This window comes from Alnus glutinosa, chromosome 13 (assembly GCF_958979055.1).
Source record: "Alnus glutinosa chromosome 13, dhAlnGlut1.1, whole genome shotgun sequence".
Classification (NCBI taxonomy): Eukaryota; Viridiplantae; Streptophyta; class Magnoliopsida; order Fagales; family Betulaceae; genus Alnus; species Alnus glutinosa.
In genome coordinates this window covers 22,601,224-22,623,476 of record NC_084898.1, presented here as the reverse complement: position 1 = coordinate 22,623,476, position 22,253 = coordinate 22,601,224, and the positions used below count along the sequence as shown (strand labels likewise).

General features: G+C 34.6%; 3 protein-coding genes across 3 annotated transcripts; all 3 read right to left on the bottom strand.

Moving 5' to 3' along the window:
• Window positions 1-296: 296 nt before the first annotated feature.
• LOC133854827 (transcription factor bHLH71) lies at window positions 297-3,892 on the bottom strand. The gene is made up of 3 exons (XM_062291096.1): window positions 3,360-3,892; window positions 2,125-2,526; window positions 297-768 (listed from the first exon to the last, which is right to left on the bottom strand). Exons 1-3 carry the CDS (start codon window positions 3,759-3,761, stop codon window positions 670-672), a joined length of 903 nt encoding a protein of 300 aa, XP_062147080.1. The 5' UTR covers window positions 3,762-3,892; the 3' UTR covers window positions 297-669.
• A 3,267-nt stretch (window positions 3,893-7,159) lies between these two features.
• Window positions 7,160-17,053, bottom strand: LOC133854383 (uncharacterized protein At4g17910). The gene is made up of 16 exons (XM_062290568.1): window positions 16,883-17,053; window positions 16,722-16,785; window positions 16,604-16,649; window positions 16,300-16,418; window positions 16,034-16,107; window positions 15,769-15,847; window positions 15,566-15,655; window positions 13,633-13,706; window positions 13,054-13,141; window positions 12,208-12,334; window positions 12,018-12,122; window positions 11,385-11,514; window positions 11,241-11,292; window positions 11,096-11,140; window positions 7,752-7,850; window positions 7,160-7,672 (listed from the first exon to the last, which is right to left on the bottom strand). The coding sequence occupies exons 1-16, from the start codon at window positions 16,930-16,932 to the stop codon at window positions 7,520-7,522; spliced, it is 1,395 nt and encodes a 464-aa protein (XP_062146552.1). The 5' UTR covers window positions 16,933-17,053; the 3' UTR covers window positions 7,160-7,519.
• Window positions 17,054-20,213: 3,160 nt separating this feature from the next.
• Window positions 20,214-21,062, bottom strand: LOC133853987 (RING-H2 finger protein ATL29-like). Its single transcript, XM_062290008.1, has one exon. The coding sequence runs from the start codon at window positions 21,060-21,062 to the stop codon at window positions 20,214-20,216; it is 849 nt and encodes a 282-aa protein (XP_062145992.1).
• Between the last annotated feature and the right edge of the window lie 1,191 nt (window positions 21,063-22,253).

Genomic DNA, 22,253 nt, shown 5'->3' with positions numbered 1-22,253 from the left:
GAAAAACATATACATTTTTATTTTTATTAATGTTATTTAAAAAGCATATGAGAAATACATTTTATTAGAAAAACATGTGTTTCTCACATGCTAAAAATTACATGACACTTTTAGATACTAAAAATTTGAGGAATTTTCCTTCAACCCAATTTTCTATCCTTTTTGTTTTAGATCATACATTAACATTTTTGTTTTGAAAATAAAAAATAAAAGACCAAAAAAACAAAACAAACACTTTAATATATAAAGGAAGCCAATTTCTTTGGTTTGATATAATTAAGCAAAGCAAATGGAAATGGAAAACAATTAACCACCTTGAATCAAATTAGAACTCTTCCAATGATACAAACCAAGTCCTTGTCAGCATATGGGCTGGGCCCCAAGAAGCCGATTAAACCCTAGTTCTGATTTTCTTTTCTTTTTTTCTTTTTTTTCTTTTTTATTTTCCTAGGTGATTTTTGGTGAAAACCATGCTACATACAAAAGCTCTAACTGAGGGAATTAAAAAAGAAAAGAAAAAACACACGGCCTATATATATATGACAAGACTTTAATTAGCTACATACACTGATGACTGATCAGACAAGGACAAGCAAAAAGAGGATGGCATTTCTGTGATCCCACCTTAACTCCAAGGGTATATGGGGGAAGATGGGATATTTTCTCCCATCAACATAAGGCAGCTGCTTCATCATCAATTATTCTAAGCATGTGGTGAGCTGCTGCTGCTATGTCATCTACTGATGTGAGTTGGCACCCTTCTTCAACCTGCATTTATAATATTCAAATTTTAGCCGAAAACTCGTTGATTTTTGAATAATTTTGAGCAGATCCTGTTCCTTCCAAACATGGCTAACACTACAAATGTTAGAAAAGACGATCGATATATCTCTCTCGATCTGCCAATGGTCCCCTTCTCTGACACTCAGTATATGTATATATATATATATATATAAATAAAGACCATCATTAAAAGGGGGTGAAGAATTATTTATATATGCTGATCATAGAGTTAAAAAAAAAAAGAATTTACTATGCGTCTTATTTTCTAAACTCAACTATCGATCGATCTCTGACGTAATTCCATTTCTTATGAAATATATGCATGCACAAAAGACAAACCAATGCCTTCTCAGTTTAGGGAGATGGAAACATGTACACAATTTATTTAGAACAGAGAAGCAGGTTCAAGAATACTGTTAGCTAGCAATGGCAGAATCAGGATTTTAGATGATGGGAGACTGAACTTAAAAAAAAAAAAAAAAAAAAAAAGAATTTTTAGGGTAAAAAATTAGTTTTGGAGGGTTCGACCAACTAGTAAAAAGACATTGAATTTAGAGAAATTTTTAAAAAATTTGGAGGAACTAGTAATGCCCCCAAAGCTAGGGGTAATTCCGGAATTGAGGATAAAGAATACTACAACTGTTATTATAAGTCTTTTACACACTGATATGACAATCTATAACATGCGGATGATAGGGCAAACTCTAGACCTCAAATAAAGGCCACGTCCATCAAACAATTATATTTGATTACAACTGATATGACAATGTCACGTAATTGCTAACATGTCAAAATTTTAAGACAAATTACGTACTCAAATGCATTAACAAACAACTCAATTAATAAAACACTCAAAATTATCATTTTTATGTTTCATCGTAATACAAAAAACCCTTTAAAAAGTTTTATCCAACGAAGATATAGTATTCCAAGCATTTTCCTTCTAAGTTCAAAAGTTTTCGATACCTCCTAATTCTATTTAATTAGTATACTCAAGTACAACCGTAAAAATCAACTATCACGGATCGATCAAAACTAATTTTTTCTGTTTTTACAAGTATTGATCAAAATATTACCTTTTATTACCATATTATTCAGTTGTATGACAGTTATACAAGAATCCAACAAATAGCACGGGGTAATTACCATCCATATATCAAGTTAATTACCTTGGTCACGGGGCGACGGGGCCTAAAAACACTGGGTCAGTCCTTAAGGATAGACAAGTTCCAATGTTCACGAGAGGCAAATTGGCCCCGCTCTCTCGGCCGGGCGCCACTGTATGTGGCAAAAGTAAACCACATTGACTCAGAAAGAAATTATTATTATTATACGACGTACCTTGGCACTGATGGAGTAGAGAACCAACGGGTCCATGGTGGTCACATTGAGGTGAAGGATGGAGAGATGGAGTGCCTGAAAACCGACAACAATCTTTGAGAGATGTCTAGGGCTTCGTCGCGACAGAATGCGAAGGTTTGCATGGGTTTCAATCAAAGTAACCTCGATATCCGCTATGGCAGCCTTAGTCTTTGATGTATACTTGTTGGGGATCTGAGACCAGGTGTACTGTGGATACACAAAAAACTGTGCAAATGGTGGTGCCATCATCAACTTGGAGCTTGTGGTCGTCTCCTCAGCTGGCTCTAGTAGTTGGAGTTTCTGAGCTTCAAGGGACTGCAGGAGGTGCTCAAGCTCCTTCACAAATTCTATTGCTCCACCTACTATGGAGGCCTGGTCACCCTACACAAATACAAATTGTAAAAGCATTAAGAAAATGAATGAATAAGCTTAATTTCATTAAAACCAACAAACGAAAGAACACTCCACAATTAACTGGTTCTCAACTCAATAACAACAAAGGAACTCCATCCCTACTACTTACATTTCACCTCAAACTCACAAAATCAAATCATTTCAAAGAAACCTCCAAACCAAAACACCAACTCATTTATCCGGTAAGCACTTCCTCATTCTCAGACACTCCCCGACAACATTAGAGGTCTCTGTTAGTAGTCGTATTAACAAATTTACAAGGTAATTATGAATAGAATATGCATGCTGTGGTAATTAAGAATGATGATGTATAAAATAGAGATCGAAACAAATTAATTACCTCAATCTCTTGGTATATATATATGTTCCTTTTTCACGTGACAAACAAAGAAGGAAAAATCTAGAGCTAGAATATATAAAATGCAGTGGTGGAATAAACATGATGAAGAATATATATGACCATTTTCAGCTTAACTTTTACGTGACTGCTGCCTGCATCACCCAGCTTTACGCTGAACTTTGCCAAATGAACAGTTTCTTGACTCAAATTCATTCAGTCAAACTTTTCAGAACTTTACCAGATTTCTCAAATTTTCTTCCAAGCATTATAGACTACGATTTGTCAACTAGTGCATATTCTTCTATAGGATTTCCTTTTTCTTTTTTTCTTTTTTTATCCCTGAGCTTTCTGTTATGGTTAGAATTAATTCTCCATGGAAGCTAGTTCAGTTTCTTTCTTCAACACAAAAGAGAGACAGAGAGACAGAGAGAGAAGGGAAGAAGTATGAAAAAATACACACCCTTTGGGCATAGGATTCAGGCATGAGGGAGCGCAAGACTTGGAGGTGCTCATTCATCTGTTTCCGGCGGTTTCTTTCGACAGCAATATGCGTCATCCTTTGCGTCTCAGCTTCTTCCTTGTTCTTGCATACCCTTGGCTTTCTTCTCCTCTTCTTCCTCCCAGCTTGAACCGCCAAATTCTGCCTCCGGTCGACAACCTCTGACCTGCCGGAGCTGCGTTTTGGGGTACTCACCAGTGCAGACTTGTCCAAAACACCACCTTGATTTTGAGGTTTCATTGCATTCTCTAGTAAGAAAGTAGTGTTCTCTGAAGAGTCGTGGCTGCTATATGGGGTTGCAGAGATCGTGTCGTAGATTATGAAGTTGAAAAGCTCGTTGGAAGAAAGAGCTTCTAAAGCCATTTTTATCGAACTGTTTACCTAATTTCCTCCCTCTTCCCCTTGAAATAGCTAGTTATTCCCAATATTCAAACACAACAATCATTTTATAGCACTTGAACTTTTTAGGGGAGAGAGGGAGAGGGAGAGAGAGGGAGAGGGAGAGAGAGAGAGAGAGAGAGAGAGAGAGAGAGAGAAGGGGGGGGGGGGGGTTTAAAATGTAATTAAGGACGGTATTGAAAAGAAATCATAAGACCATGAAAATTAATGAAAATTAAGAAAAAATAGCAGAATAATAAAATAGACACGAACATTTTACGTTGTTTAGTCTATGACTTGCGTTCAAAAGTGGAACTAGGTAAGGCTTTGGGAATTTTAAAATTACCCCTAAATTTTATGCTTTTTATGTAATATTCCCTCTAATATTAACAAATGTCCCCTCAAAATTTTATTTTATGCTTTTGTTAATTATGTCCCTCTATATGATAAAGCTTAAAAGACTACATTTTATTCTTATTTTTTGTTATTTTTACAATACGTAAGAGTCTATTTATGAAATGTGAATATACATCCTCCTCTTGTTCTTCCTTCATCTTTTTTATTTTTAAAAATCATTATTAGATATGTGGGGAGGGGCTCACATGGATCCCACAGATTTAATGGTGATTTTTAAAAGTGGGGGATGGGAGAAGGACCGGGAGAGAAAATGAATAATTAATTTCTCCCTATTTATAAGAGTATTGGGTAGATAAATATAGTAATCAAAACAATAATTAAGTCTGATTACAAGAAATTACAATAAATTAAATCCCCTAATATATTGTAGGGGGGGTATATCATGGGGAGTGAAGGATATAGTGCACGTGAGAGGGCAGAAAGAAGTTTGTGCTTTTCTGCTTCAAAAAGTGAAGAAAGAAGAAAGAGGGTTCCTCTCTCTCCTTTTTTCGGGTTTCCTTCCCGATTTCATCGATGAAGACTGGCACCGTTTCTGAAAGGGAGAGGATGATGTTGGGGGACCCAAAATCAATATAGAATTATGCATACAAACAACAGAACAAGCTGTGCAAAAGCTACGGCTCACATTCAAATCTGTGTCGGGGTTTGCAGGAAATCACCGTAGATTCGTCAAAATAATTAAATACATAAATTTAGACAGGAGAAAGTGGTACGTGCTTGTGCTTCACAGCGCACTGTTACGCTCTACATGTATCACGTACGGTTGGTTTATCTGGATTTTGATGTTGGGGAAATGGTGATTTTGTACTACGTACGTAATCAAGGGCTTTCCATAGAATCGACGTGGGATTGATTGATCGATGGACGGTGGATGATACAAGAAACTGTGGGAGCCAGTCTACCCAATAATTTTGCCTACAATTAATCCTTTAATTGGTTTAAGTGGCGTATTAATTACCATAAAAGTTAGCGATTTTTTTAGCACTTACTTGGCCATGATCATCGTCAAAAGCGGGCAGCTTAGAAAAGTCATTGTAGTCCTCAAGATAAAGTGAAGTTCATTAATTTGAATTCTCATTCTTCTTCTTGTGTGGACATGTAAAAAAAAAATTAAAAAATAAAGGAAAAGTCATTGTCAAGTATAATGAGTTGTGTATCTAAAAGATGGAAGCATGGAGAAATATGCTAATCTTCTTTAATTTGCTAATGCTTTTTTTAGAATGTGCATTTTGCTTTTAAATTGTGATATAAATATAAAGGTGAAATTAATTTTAAATGTTTTTGAGAAAAAATATGAGTTTTCAAAATGGTCTCATGAACTGTATGATAGGTGTGATACTTAGATACATCAAACTACCATTTTGTGGCAAATAAACTACTCCATTAGGGTTAACCGTTAGAAGGGATAGAAAAACTAAATTTGACTAAAATTTTCAATGGTCAAAGTAAGGGTATTTTCAAAAAGATTTTGGTCAAATTTAGTTTTTTCATCCATTCTAATGGTCAACCCTAATGGAATGGCCTGCTTGTCACAAAATAGTAGTTTGGTGTATCCATTACACATGCCAGTTAATAAGGCTATTTTGCAATTGGTTGTTAATTCAGGAGACTTAAATGTATTTTTTCCTAAATGTTTTGAGTGTTTTATGTATTTATTTGTTGTTAATATTTTTACCTTTTCACTAAAACAAACAAGAATTTTTTTTTTTTTTTTTTTAGAAAAAAAGAATCTTAAAATGCATTTGCAAACGAGTCCTATTAACTAAGCTAATTATAGGCAATGGACTGGCTTTTTTTAGTCTTCATGCGTCATGCACAAGGAAGCTTGATTACCACCTTGACTTCTTAGACGAGTACAGTCCTTTTCTAGCATAATCGGTACCGTAAAGCTATGGGAATCTCTAACACCAATATTATTTAGCACATAATTGCGATTGCTAATAATTGCAATGATATACATTCAATAAGTATAATTTTCTGTAAAGAAAAGTATATTTTTTATTCTATTTTATAAATTTTTTACAATTTTTTTTTTCTCTATAAAAAACAAAATAACCAACCAATAAAAATAGAGCAACAGCAAGAAATTTTAACGTTACCCAATAGTGAAAACAGTCCAATATAATTCAAGTTCCTTGGAAACAAAATGAAAATGAGAGGAATAAAAAAGTAAGAACAATGAAAGCTTCAGATCTTGTCAAGTCAATAATACTCCCTATCGACTACGTAAAAGACATGAAGAGATCAGTAACAAAGAAACTCTTCACTTGAGTACCCAACTAAAGCGCTCTTTCACCTTTTGTTAGCTAATCTTTAGAGGTGGGGTTTAAAGCAAATGCTGGAGATGGTCTTAGAGTAGAAAATTATTAGCAAAAGGACAATTAGGTGGCAACCTCAATACAAAAAGGAAAAGCTATTTATTTAGCATAAGCTACAATCCCCACGTCTGCATTATTATTAGTAGATAGAAAAAAGAAAAAAGAAAAACAAAAAAGATGTCACAATTATACACGTTCAGATGCTATAGCTTAGCTTACTTTTCTCATCACGCATTAGGCCTATCATTTCGTTTATAGGGCTCATCTTTTTTTTCAACATTATGTGTAATAGTCCCAGGGCTATGAATATCGAGGAGAGTACAAACATTATGAAAGAGAGATTACAAACTCTGTGGACTGTTGCATGCCTATCTGCTGACGAGGACATGAAGGGTGGTCCACCTTGGACCATGTTTCCAAGCTATCAGACTATGCAGGGTAATCCATGTGACCATCGGCTTCACTTCTCGAAAAAAGTACATTTTTATCAGCAATTAGCCGACGTTCAGATCTCAAAACTGCATCTCCAACCTAATTTTTCCCTGGTAAAATTGACTAATCTTTTCATCTCCTTGTGCCGTTTCACCGAGCATGTGAGCGCATGTACGCCAGAAATTATACAAAAGAAGAGAGACACCGAAGTGTGAATTGTAGATCGTTTTTGTTCTGCTTTGTATAAATGGGCATATATGATCATTGATCTATAAATAATACGACTGATTCTACAAAGGAAATGTGAAAATAACAAGTAACTTCATGTGCAAGATAATGGGGTGTTCCTGATATCTTGTGTCATGTGTGCCATTGGGACCATGAGTTCCATCATCAGTCTCTGCAGTCCTAGGGCTTTATATAATGTATCATCTTGGAAATGGTAAGCCAGGTGACTCAACTCTCAGGGATCAGTTTCAACAATCATGCCAGGCACATGGATTTGCATGGAGAATTTTGATTATTTCAATGCTAGCTTTCACCAAAAAAGACAAAAAGCTACCGACCATAGTTACTCTACCAGAATTTTAGCCTAAAGCCACAAAAATCTGCAATTCCAACAACAGTTGATAAAATAGAAGCATAGGCAAGCAGGATAGAAAGGGCCGAGACTGATGATGCAGACAGGGTATCCATAGACAAGTTTACCAGCCCTGTGAGCAGATTTGCCTGCAAATGAAAACGATAGAAATAGATTGTTACTTGAGCTTTAGAGGGAAAAAACGTTTATATAGGGTATCTTGTTTACCAGAAGAAATGCACCCAGTAAGTTCCGGTTAAATGCTTCTTCCAGTATTGAAGTTATACTTCCGGGAATGTAATCAGAAAGCATTAGTACTGACAGAACCTGACAAAGAGGAGATATTTTGATTGGGAACAATTACATACTTAAAATTGAAAACTACAATACGTAAAGGTTACATTATCAGTGATAGAACAAAATAATGTACAATAGACATCTACTTTCCATATCAAGATTATAACACTCGAAAAATAGTAATCAATTACAGCCACCAGAAAGTCCAACAAAATTCTCAAAATTCTTTGATAACATATAAAGCTAAGTTAGAGGCAATCTCTATAACAACTTTTCCAGGTTAAAAATTTAAGGTCTAAAAAGAGCATCTTTAATTCAATACTTTGTGAAAACAATCATGAACTAAACAATATATTCAATATATTTGAACACGTGTGGTTTACCTTAACATGAACACCTTTTTTTTTGGGGGGGGGGGGGGGGGGGGGGGGGGGGTGGCGCGGGGGGGTTGTTGGTTATGTGAACATGCACAGTTCTAGTGAAGGAAAATGAAGAATTTTCTGATTTGTGAATCCTTTCGATTGATATATTGACAAGAAAACCATGATCCTCAGTATTGGACTATGCAAGATGCATGAACCCACCTGCAAGAATTGTGCACCACATGAGGTTTCTTATTGTTAAACACAAAGATCTTGAAAGGAGAAGTCTTGGTTCTGAACTCTGGCATTATAAGGATTTGTTCCAAACCAGTCACTCCCAGTCTCAACTCTCTCCCCGAGGCCTGACTAATTTATCCCTTGTTCCTATTGCTGAGGTTCAATCCATCTTGGACTCAAATCCTTCAGATCAGGAGATAAGATGAGACGGTCTCTAAAATCTTATATAAGGCTCCCAAACCAGATGGCTTCCAACCAAGCTTCAAAAACTGTTGGGATTTGGCAGGCAACTTGCTTGGCTACCTGATTAAGAATATTATATACTCTACCTGCACCATCCCCTCCCAGATGAATACATATTTGTCTCATCCCAAATTGTGAGAAACCTAAGACAGTAGGGCAATCTGGCCATAGGGCTCTACAATCTTGTATACAAAGTGGTCACCAAATTTCTGGTAGACTGTCTTAGAGCACACCTAGATGCCCTTATTCATTCCCTTCAAAGCAGCTGTACCCCAACTTAAAAAGCTTTGGATATAACTTCATCCTGTGCAAGAAATTTTACATACGAGGAACAGCTGGTTATATGGTAGTCAAGATTGACCTTGAGAAGGCCAATAGGCTTGAATGGAGCTTTGTCAAGAACACTCTTTTGCACTTTAATTTTCTGAGAGTCGGATTAAAGTGTGCTGCCTAGCCTCCTCATCCATGTGTACTCTAATTTATGGCAAACCTTTTGAACCTTTCCATCCTTTCAGTGCTATTTGGCAAGGTGACGCTTTTCATCTTCTATTTTCCTTCTTTATATGGAGTTTCTCTACAAACTATTCTTACTTGTATGCTAGTCTTATTACTTGGGAATCTCTCAGGGTTCCTATTTAAGGAGAAATTCTGATTAATTGTGGGTAATATGTCCTACATCAGTCCCCTCCACTTGAAAAGAAAACTCGCCCTCAAGTGGGCTTAAATCTTCCACACTATTTGAATAAAAAATAACACTTTCCATCCTCTTTTTCTTCTCCGTCTTACAAAATTAAGAAATAGACATGTAGCCTTAAGATAACAGTAAGAACTTGTACTTTACCAACTTGAGCCAGCGAACTCTTCTTCTATTGGCGACATGAACAATATACAGTGGACAACATGCTACAATCATCATGTATCATATAATTGTCTTACAAATATTGGCTAAATCCAACCCTCCTATTTCTAAAAACTCGTTGAATCAAATATCTCTCCTTAAATTCCTCCCAAAAATGATCATATATATATAATTTTTTTTATCACAGGAAGATATATTGAAGCACTCATCTTTTAGAGGAAATAAATGAAACTTCATCAAAATTGGTCTTTGGGGAATTTCATCAAAAAACTTAAGATGTATCACAATTTGAACAGTGTCTTGACCATATGATAAAGAACTTACCTTCACAAAACTATCATCATTTGAGGGTTGTACTTCAGGCTTCGAAGACAATTCATCAACTTCCTAGCTTTTGCTTACTTCAAGATTTTTCTTGTGGTCAAGAATTTCTTTAACTACTTTTACCTCCTTTTCATCTTTATTTACTTCTAACTCGTTAAAGAAAACTTCAAAAGAAAAATTCTCACGCAAAATATTTCCTATTAAACCCGTTGAGAGAATATTTTGTACCAAAACAAATAGAGCATAAGCATGAATATACATTACACTCTACTCATATGAAGATTAGACTCATTAAAAAGAATGAGTGTTTTAGTAGATATACATTTCATTGAATTATATGGAAGGCATGGCTGATCTCTCTCGCTACACACACTACTCTTTGTGCAACTTAAGAGAACCAATATAGCCCCTTCAAGCCTTTTTTAAACCCTAAACCAAACCCCTCATCCTTTTATAAACTTTAAGACTCAACCTTTAGCTACCAATTAACCCTTCAAACTAAAAGCATATGCAACTAGGATTCTGAAAACTAAATCCTTTTTTTCCCTCGAGGCCTCAAGCTTGGTCAAACCTAATCAACAAACAACGCATGAACCTTTCCTCCATCATCGTAACATCATAATTGTTCAAACTTTAGCCCACAACTGTCGAATGTAAGCTCCACTGAAAATCAAAAGTCCTCCAAACCTTGGACATATTTTCATACGAAATTAGCAACCCTCTCACCTACTGGATTTACATGTTGAAACTTACCTACAAACACTATTGGACTAAAATCAGTGCATCCCTTAACAATTTTTTGGTCACCGCAAGTACCTCTCTTCACTTGGAAGTATTTAGTTTTGACGGTTATTCCTCACATCTATGAATTACCAATATCGCAGCCAGATACCTTCCAACTTCCCTATCCATTCTCCAACTTGTAACTAAACAGACAAGAAAACAGTTTAATTAAAATTTAACACTAGTAGGCTGACATTACCATGAAGAACTTTAGAATGGGACATATAATTTATTCATTAGAGGGAATTAAAGAACCATCGCTATTATTTCAAGAAAAGAAAATTCAATGAATCAAAACAGACACATTATCCATTTAATATCTGTTCACTGCATTAATATATGTCCTAAAATAATTGATTTTATGCTGTGTTAACAGACAGCCACAATATGTGATGACTTCAACACTAGAAGGAGAGTGAAAATGTCATCAAACTCTATATTTACAAATCAAAGGGGAGTGTGATTACCTGTAGGTTTAAAGTCAATACCATAGAAACATAAGTCAGGTTGCACTGCACAATGCATTCGCATTAGTTTTCTTCCACACACTAATGCATGTTGTTACATTAACGCTTATATAAATAAGAAAATTAAAGAGAGTAGATATTATACCATTCTACGGGAAACTCTTTCAACGTATCTGTCAAGAAGCAGAGTTACTATCCTAAAACAGGAATTTAGAGTAAGAGTTAGAAGTCACTTTCAAAGTGTTGTTGATAAGGACGCTAGAAATTACTAGCATTATATAGACCATACCAAAACAGAAGAGCAAGAACCCAGACTCTTATCCTGGCCCATCTATTGCTTCTCAACATAGCAGATGAATGTTTTCCAAAAAATAGATAGTTACCCAACTGGACACCAAGAAGGTACATACCCCAATATCCTGGGAATAAAAACAATCAATACTCAGAAAAATAAAATAATACATGCAGTAAGAATGAGTAAGAGCTACTAACAAAAAGATTAACTCAAGGAGACACTTAAGTGCTTATTGCACATCGGTTTACATGCATGCTCGTCCATCTTCATAAAATGTGTTTATCAACAAATTTAACACCCCCCCCCCCCCCCAACTATTCCAACTGATATGACTGATTAAAATTTCTTGATTAATGAGTTTACACCACTCTTTTTCTCGTTTCTTCTTTCTGATTTAATTTCATATATTCTCAATAAAATATTTAACATCTTTCCAGAACTCAACAAAAATCACAGAATTTTTGTAAGAATTCCATATTTTGAACCAGCATGATTCCCTGAAAATATTACTTAAACCATACCAAGAAAAGTAAATTGCAATGTTAAAAACAGTGAACATTCACTCCACCACTAATGAAAATTAAGGCCAATCATCCAACCATTATAGCATTTCAACTTGATCCTCACCGAATATGCTAAAGATTCCCTCCTTGTTTTGGCTGATGATGTCAATTCCCCTTTCATTGGAAAGCAGATACAAATTCAACCCATGCATCAAGCAAATTTGGTACCCTGAATAATAAAAAATCTGAAAGGGTTACAAAATGAACTCTCCAAAGGCATACATTTAAACAAACATATTCAAAAGAAAGTATACCTACTAGAATTAATGAACCAAGAATTCCAGAATATTGTGTGGGAACATTAATTGTAGATGTAAGGATGGATATGGCTGCAAGTGTGAAAAAGAAATTCCAGTGCACACCATATTCACCCACATGAACCTACAAGGAAAAATGTGCAGATAGGCCTCATTTATAAGTACATAATAAGATTAGAAAATTTAACTATAAAACTCTCATTATCCTGCAAATACGGCATGACATAGTGCATTTATGGCACTACAAATGAACCATGAATTGTAGTCATGACAGAAATTCTCACGTAAAGGATCATAAACTTCAGTCTTATTACATTGTACCACCGAAATGTTAATTTTTTAGGAGTATCTAAGTGACAAAATTAATATGAGAAACAGCTTCATGTAGGAGGTTTCCACAAATCCAAATAAGAAATAGCTATAGCTCTATGATGTACGACAATATGAAAATGACCAAAATGAGAGTCAAACTTGAGAATTTGTTACGTTTTAACAATAATATGAGTGAAAGTTTTTAATACATGTAGAAAGCTACTTATAATTGCCTCCCTGCATTTAACCTCCAATTACAACATGCATGGACAGATGTAGAAACTTCCAGCCCTAAATAAATCAGGGTGAACTGAGGTTAGCAAAGCCCACCTGGACATATTTGCTCCATTAGTGTTACAGAGGCTAGGTCAGATTTTGCCAACTATTTTTACGAAAGCCATCCATTTACAGAGAAGTAAGATGGTCTACCTCAATAACATGCAATTTTGCAAATATGTGTTACAATCAGCCTCTATAATGCAGCACAAATACGCAACTACATTAAAGGCAATAAGATTAAAAAAATTCTACCTGATAGTCCACACCTGCTGTAGAAACAAGACGTAGAAATCCTAGAATGATTAGTGGACTAGTAGATTGAAGTGCGGTCCTCCAATTCCTAAAAGAGCATGGAAGCAAAATACTCATCTTTCCATAGTTATCATATTCTGTCGTAAATTATACTTAATCTACCAGTTCAGGTTATTCTATTGTGTTAAAGTGTGAGTGCATGTAACTACCAATGATAAACTGTCTTTTGTGTTTTTCTTTGCCTGTGGAGTTATAATTTAACATTCTATCCATCAGCTATTTGGAGTTATATAGTATTAAAAACTAGACACCTCAAGACAAACATATACAAATATACTACTTCCCTCACAATATATTAAAAACTAGACACCTCACAAAAAACATATACAAATATCAAAAAGCATTTTTTTTTTCCTTTGGGTTAATAAGTATCACTTCAGTTGCATAAATTATATGCTTGAAAAAAAAGATGCAACGACTAGCCAGTTCTTATTAAGATGGCCAAGTTTCTCCTTCATATATTCATACCAAGACGTTAGTGCCAAAATGACAGAGGAATCTAAGTATAATAGGACTTACATAGCTGAGACATTTCGTGCTTGTCGTGAAACTAACGAATTTACCAGTACAAAACTGCCAACACCAAGATCCATCTGACATAAAATTAAATTTGAATATATCATTTCAACAAACATATTCAGATTACTACAAGCTAAAACAGAATAAAAACAAATTTACATATCAAATAAAGAATTCACCAGAGTATTTTGAGAGAGAGAGAGAGAGAGAATCTACAACCTAATATTTGTAAGCACAAATGAGAGCACTAGTAATATAATAATCTAAACCATATACTCCGAAATAGGAATATATAACTTACAAATTATTTATTTTTATTTTTTATTTATAAATAATTCATTTCAAGAATATATACTTTACAAATAAAAATCGGGATATAACTAAAAGATCAAAACTCATATTAAGTATTTCATTTCTCCTTACTTATTATCTATTAGTTTCACTTTTTAATGTCGAAGATAAATATGAAAAAAAATTATAATAATAATAATGCATGAGAGAATTGTCTGACAAGCAAATTGAAAAGTCAAGGGAATATACTTAAGAAACAGCAACAGAAGAGTGTAAAGGGCTTAAGATGCAGCAGGTGTTTAGTCCCAATCCAAAAAGTAACATCAGAATGCTCACTGCAGAGAAAACATCAAATGAATTTTATATGTTTTGGGAGTAAATTATTTGGGAACTACCCGTGGTTTGCCAACCTATGGTTTAAAAAGTAAACTTTGCTCCATGTGGTTCACTTTATAAGTTCTCAGCTAATTTGGATGGAAATGCACGTGAAACACAATTGCCATTAACAAAACATACAGTTAGGGGCTTTTTGGGTTTGCGATTTCAAAAAATGTGATTTAAAATTAGAATTGTGAATTGTAAAAAAAAAAAAAAAAAAAAAAAAAAAAAAAAAAAAAAAACTTACCTGCTATTTGAAAAGGCAGATTTCCTACATTTTTAAAACGCAATTCCAAACAATTAATTTTCTGCAATTTGGTTTAAAATTGTACTTTTTATCTATTAAATCGCAATGCCAAAAGCACCCTTAATGAAATTATGTAGGAAAATTACAGCATACACCTTTGGTTTGATCTAAATTCAGTTTGTCAAACTGTAATCCAAAAATGACACCTTGCCCTTTGAAGTTCAGTCTATTACTTTTTTCACGTCCAATTTCCATCCAACTTAACAGAGAAGGATACAGGTGTGAACCAGAAAAAAGGGAAAAATGTTCATTTTCAAACCACAGGTTGGTAAACCAAGTCCAGACCAGATCACAACTGCATATGGTGTAACTTACACTTTTTTTTCTTTTTCTAAGTCTATGTGTTCTTATAAAACCATGTTATGAAAACCCATGATCACCAGCATGCCATGTTCCAACGGATCTAACATAGCCACATGAGTATGTAATTGATCAAATACACTCAATTCAAAGGGCTATACTCTATGATATTAGAGATTATTTAGGCCAAGTAATGATCTCAACTTTCTTACAAGTCACGTTCTTTAAATTTAATGAACGTCATAGATAACTAATTTAATCATAGATCCAATTATTGCAATCAACAACTTCATTTGTTCTTTCTTTCTTTTGGTTTTTGAGTGCTCAACTCATTAATTTAGGGCTTCTTTGAGGACAAATTTTATTTTTTATTAATAATTTTGAGAGATACACTGACAAATTGGAAGATGGTTTAAGAAGTTATGTTTCATTAATTGATGGCTTCTCCAAGAATAAAATGTTGCTTATGCCACTGAATCAAACATTCTTATTGGATGTACATTTTAAAATTTCTCCACCACAAATAACACCTTAACAAGTGATAAAGAACATAGAAGTTCAACTCCAAAATGAAAGTAATCAAATGAGTTTCACAAATAAGAAAAACAACTGATAACAGCAAGGAATACATGTTGCATTCAGCTTGAAATATCTTACCAAACTAGTACCATAAGTCTCAGTCTTAGCATACTTTCTAGGAAATATTCTAAAGTCAACAGCCAAGATACACAAGCACGTTCCAATCATCTGCAGGAAATGGTTTCAATCACATGAATTACATGTTAACGTGAGAATATTTAGCATAGTTGAGCAATATAATATGATTAGTAAACTATACAGATGTATGTCAGACTTCGTACCACAGAAACCCTGTATGATGAAATTTTTGTCTTAAGAGAATGGATCCCGCCTTCCAAGGAAGGAGAAGAAGAACCAGATCTGTATTGAAGAACAAACAAGTTTGCCTTAAAGCATACATATAGAAGTGAATTATATGCTTACTTCTCAAAAAGAAGTTCTATGTTCAGAAACTCGTGCAATATACCGTAGCATTATGGCCTGATGTAAATGACTTCTGTAGTGAAAAATAAATAAAGTAAGGGAAGCATGTGTTACAAGTTTTACCTTTTGGCTGCAATGCTAAAAACCAGTAACATCGTCAACAAAATTGTGCATATATATGTCCAATCAGCTAGAACCTGTCAAGTTATCATTACAAAAACAGAAAATCAAAACTTACATATAAGCAACGGAAAGTATTCTCATCGATTATCGAACCTCAATAACACAAACCCTGACCAAACTATAGTTGGAATAATAGCGCAGTCCTCCTCAAATGCACATTCATTAGCGTGGCGCAATAGTTTTCACCAGCACAAGAGAAGACTTACGGTGAGAAAAAAGACGACGGGGACAACAATGACCAGAAAATCAACGGCCATTGTAGCCATGTAAGCTGTCCAATCCTTAGAGCGAAGAATTTCATTATCACTTTTCTTCAACAACGCGTCTATGGCAAACAAAATCCAAGGAAACAAATTAAAATCAAAACAACAAACACATTATCTGCATTAAGTATCACATCGATTCCACACTCAAAACTCAGCGAATCAAATATCCTAAGAAATACATGGAGTAAATTGATCTTCAGGTCAAACAATATCAAAATAGAAAAATTGCATAAAAGAAACTTACAGAGAAGGCGATTGGAGGAAAACGAGTGGCGCAGAAGAATCAGAATCTGAAAGCGCAAAAAGAGAAATATGAATGGGATATATATCGGAATGTGAAATAGAATAAGAAGTGGACTTACAGTGGTATTTGTTAAAAGCGCGGCGATTTCGAGCATGGAAGATCCACTCAAATTGCTCACGAATCTGAAAAGTTTGAAAATTGAGAACTCGGATAAATTGAAAGAGAAATCACACAGAGAGAGAGAGAGAGAGAGAGAGAGAGAGAGAGAGAGAGAGTAACTCTTCTTTAAGGCGCTTGTTGGGATTGAAGGACTTTGGGAGTGAATCCATGGATGAAGAAGGATGAATCAACGTTCAAATTTGAGTGCTCGGATTGAGCTAATAAAAGATACAGATTCTTCAAGAATGCATAGTTTAGTATGATTCAAATATCATTGTCCCGCATCTTTTTCATTAATACTCCGTTTATTTCGACGTAAAATAATTTTCATCGTAAAATAGTTTTAGGGAAGTTATTTTTCAGGAAATCATTTTTCGTCGAAAGCATTTTTTGATATTTGGCGCGTACGAAAAATACCAAAAAAAAATTTATTTTTTTATTCAATCATATTAACTTATAAAAATCAATTTTTATTCACAACATAAAAATATTAATGTAAAATAATATAAAAATCATCGATGACGAGATTCGGTTACTGACCGACAAGATTCTGACAATTTTTACCTTACTCCGGCTAATATAGCCAAAATTCGAGATAAAGGCCGGAATCCGGACAGTTTCGTCGGAATCTGGGATAGCCGGATTCTGGCAGTTTCGTCGAAATCCAGCACAAAAGGCCGGATCCCGACAGGCTGACTGGATCTGGCCAGATCCGTCCGGCCTCTCTGGCCAGGGCCGATCGGGATCCGGCCACTCTGGCCAGGGCCGGCCGGTCTGGCCAGATCCGGCCAGATTGCCGGAATCCGGCAGGTCTGCCGGATTCCGGTCAGATTGGTTGTCGGAATCTGGCTGACCGGATTCCGGCGCCAGATTCCGTCGACATTAACCGGATGTTGTCGGATTCCGAAACCGGCAATATTTCGATGGTAGTCGGTTGCTTAACGTGAAGGTCGACTGTGCCGTTTAAAATAGGTCGACTGCGTCTGGCGTCTTCGGAAAACGATTTTCCGAAATTTACTAAGCATTTTTGGTCAAACAGAAATCATTTTCCGGTTGAATATTATTTTTGCCCCTACTAAATACCGGAAAATGCCGAAATCATTTTCCAGAAAATCATTTTACGCCAAAACAAACGAAGCATAAGAGAAAAATGTTCGAGAGAACTGCGTGACTTCTTGTCAAATCACTTCTTCACGTTTAAATTTTTATTGATTTTCTTCTTATAATTTTATCAAATGAAAAAAGCTACAAACACTCCGGTCTCCAACTTCAAAATTATTATTATTATTATTATTTTTAAATGATAAATTCTCAATAATAATTTAAAAAATTATGTTGAGAATGAAAATATAAGAATATGAGTATGTATAGCATTAATCGGTTCATCATCCATTCCATTATATTTAACTAGAAAGTAACACATATTTCTTTAATAAAAAATTATATAAAAGATTAAAAAAAATAACAAATATAAATATAAATAACAATTTTTTTTATTATTATTTTTAAGAAAAATCAAAAAACAAGACAAAACAAACCGTGAGGTGGTCAACAGATTGATTTAGAGAGGCAAAACTACCCTAAAAAATTTGGGCATGGTCAAACTACTCTCCCTACTTTGGGAAGTGGTCGGACCACCCTTAAATCGATCAAGAGTGTTTGTGCCATCCCAAAAGCTTGTGAGTGGTTCGACCAGTGGCGGACTGAGAGTTGAAAATTTGGAGGAGCCAAATAAAAAAAATAAAAAATAAAAAATAAAAATTGAGAAAAATCTTGGGGCCCTAGCCCCTTAATGGGTTTGCCACTGGGTTCGACCACCTCTTATTCTACCAAGGGGGTGACCGAAACCTCCTCCAAAACTCGATGGTGGTTCGGCTATCCTTCGACCAATGTTTATTTATTTTTTAATTGTGTTATATATATATATATATATATATTAAATTAGACATATATTGCATTTGATTGAATATGACATGACGGCAACATTAGAAAGTTAAGATAGGACAAAAAGAATAATCTATTTGATAACAATTAAAACTTTATGGAGAAATTGATAAAATTTAATTGTTAGACAGTGATCTAATTAAAAGTTAAGTTGTGATTAGTGCACAACACTTGTAAAACACAAGACACATAGGGTGAGACCCATGTGGTTGGTCCAACCCATGTGTCTTGTGTTGTGCAAAAATATTTTTCCTTAAAAGTTAGAGAAATGATATTTACATAATTTTTACACAACACATTCATATGAGATGAGACCCATATGAGTAGGACCTACAACATAGGTCCCACCCATGTGAATGTATTCCGTAAAAGTTGTATAAATTTATAGTGTAAATATCATTTCTCTAAAAGTTATATCTCATATATTCATATGGAACATTTTTCCCTTTCATTAATTGAATAATTAATTATCTTTTTTTTTATTATTTAATAAAAAAAAAAAAAAAAAAAAAAAAAAAAAAAAAACTCCTACTCATCTTTTTGCCAAAACACATTCCTACCATTCTTTTCTATAGAAAAATTAAAAGAAATTTATTCTGACAACTAAAAAATTGTGTAGCCATTGAGAAAAACTAAGAGGTCAACTTGATGAATTTTCAGGCTGGGCTGCAAGAAGTTGTTGAGTTGATACATTTCTGAGATCTTTTTGCATACAAATGTATTTTGACTCAACTATTATGTATTTTCACTCCCCAATTTTGTTTTCTCACCCCAGTCCCCACAAATGTTACTGAGAACGAGCTAAAAAGCCGGATTTACTGGATTTTGGGGGAAAGACTCGGTGTTGAATCTCGATTTGTTTTGATGTAAATTATTTTTTGATTCTTTTAAATGAAATTATTTTTCAAAAAAAAAATTGAACATTGACTTGTAGGAAAAATGAACAAATGCAAAAAATGGCCGACGACTTTTAATGGTTGTCCGGCAATTTGAGAAAGAAAAACTCAAATTTAAAATGTTTTATGGTTTTTTTTTTAAAAAAATATTTTACATAAATTAAAAAAGTTTTTATGATCAAACCAAAATTATTTTTTATTTGACTATCTAAACACCAAAAAATACAAAAAATATTTTTCAAAAATCAGTTTACGTAGAAACAAAACAGCGTAATTGTTCAAACATTTATATATTTGGTACTTCTATTTGGTAACAATTCCATTACTTAATTGATTGCGATTTTTAATGATTTTTTAAGTCTGAGGATGAATATTGTGTGCACAATTTAAGACCTATAAGTTCACAAAAAAATGGAAAAAGAAAGCTTGGAATAAATCTTCCTCTATTAAATTTATGTTTGGAGACTTATTAAAAAAAAAAAAAATTATGTTTGGAGAAATAGAAGGAAAAAAAAAATACAAATATAAATATTACCAAAAAAAAAAAAACTTTATTGTTCGTGTTTCCGCCGTCCCGGAGGTCCTATACGTACACCTCGCAAAAGCCTCCATTAATTGCTTGCCGCCGTTCGGTGGGAGAATTCCCCAAATGCTGTACAACTTTTTACACCGTTGTGGCCTCTGATAATTCGTACCTCTACGTGCTCCGGCAATCTGAGTGTATACCTATCCTCCCCTTCTCTTGTCTTAACCAACGAATGCCCGGTTGAGTGTGACCTTGAAAATCTTTCCACCATTTTAGCTTCATTCTTTTCTTGCGCCGTCTTAGAAGCATGGTCATGGCGGCTTTCTCCGGAGGATTCCGAGCTCTCGTCATTCTCATATTCTTTTATATCAATGCGTATAGAATCTGCCGCTAACGCCTCATTACTCTCATGAACAGATCTAGAGTGCATGGAATTATAGTCGGCGTGCTCGCGACAGGACTTTTTCAATGAGCCGTCAGGCGGCAAATCAAGGTTCCGGCGACAAACCGGGCACGTTTTGTGAGATTCGAGCCAGAGGTCGATGCATTCTTGATGGAAAACATGGTAACAAACTGTCATTAGGCGAAGCAAACTATCATCCTCGAACTCCACCAAGCAGATTGCGCACTCTAGACCGTATTTTTCTTTGCGGAAATCTTTGACGCTTGAATATAAAAAAGTGGGAAAGGATTGTATTAGAGAAAGATCAAGGCCATTAATGACAGATGCATTGGGTGCGCTAATGTTATTGCCGGAGGGGGTTCGTCGGATATGCCACGAGTTAGAAACGTTTTCAAGGAAACACCTACAGAAATATACAGAGAAGAAGCCTAGGAAAAAGAAAACAAGGAGGATTATTGTTAGAATTACTGTTATAGACGGGGAAGCGCCGCCATAATTTGTTGAGGGTGGGGGATTGATATTCATCGGCATTGCTTTAATTAACTGGGTGGCCGGGGATTGGTTCGTTCCGGCGCCGTGGGTCTTTGCATGGATGAGAGGAATATAATTGACCAGAAGAAGAAATAAAAGAAACGGAATTTTCTTTGATGGGCTAGCTGTTCAACTTGTTTTGAGGGAGTAGAAAGAGAGAATGAAGGAGACGTGTGCGTTTCAATGTGTTTGTGAGCAAAAATTATGGTGTCTTAAATTGGGAAAAGGTGATGTAGAACGTTGGTTTAGCCATTGAACGAGTCATTGTGAGGAGGGAAAGGAGTGTCCATTGAAGATTAACAACTTGGGTCAACAAATTGCTCTCCTTTAATTAGTTTTGTTGCTTCTAAATATTTCTAATCATACCCAAAAACATCTTTTAATTACTTTCTTCTTCTTATTATCTTGTAACACACCCCGTTTCTACGACGGCACATAAAGCATATATTTCTCTATATAAAATTTTCATTAAATATCTGTTTTTAAGAATTTTTACAAGTTAATTAACCAAAACATTTATATTCTTTATTGTCTTCAATATAATCATCCAAAAATTATATATTCACCTGATAAAATTATAAAACATTTAAGCTTAATACTTGAAAGTCTTTCAACAAATCGATACAATTCATTATAATAATATCTTCTTTTTTTTTTTTGAAAGGAATCATAATAATATCAATCACTTCTTAATGATCACACTATTAATATACCTCAAGTTAACAAAATATAAATTCAGTAACAATACATTATAATTAAAAGCACATAAAATTTTTCAAAACTAATGTGTTGGTACAGTTTTCGGTATGGTGTGAATCTGCACGTTCTTCTAATGTTCTTCGCGCTTCTCAATAATTCTGCAAAACAACAAAAACTAAGGGAGCCTTCCGGGGGTCCTCTCCGATGCCTAAATTAGTTTCTATAAGAAAATAATGCTCTGTGCATAAAAACTGAGTCTTAGTTTATACCTGGGGTATGACCCTATTTATAGGCAAAGAGGTGGAGTCAAACCTGGATTAGGACTCCTGCTCCTTGTTGATCTAGAACTGCTGTCAGAGTTCTAATTGGACTTTAATCCTTTATTAAACTTCTAATTGGATATCTTCTTAGACTTCTGATCTGATAATTCTTCTTATTTCATTGGACCATAAGTCTTATCCCAATTCTCTGATTTATCTGAAGTAGTTGTTA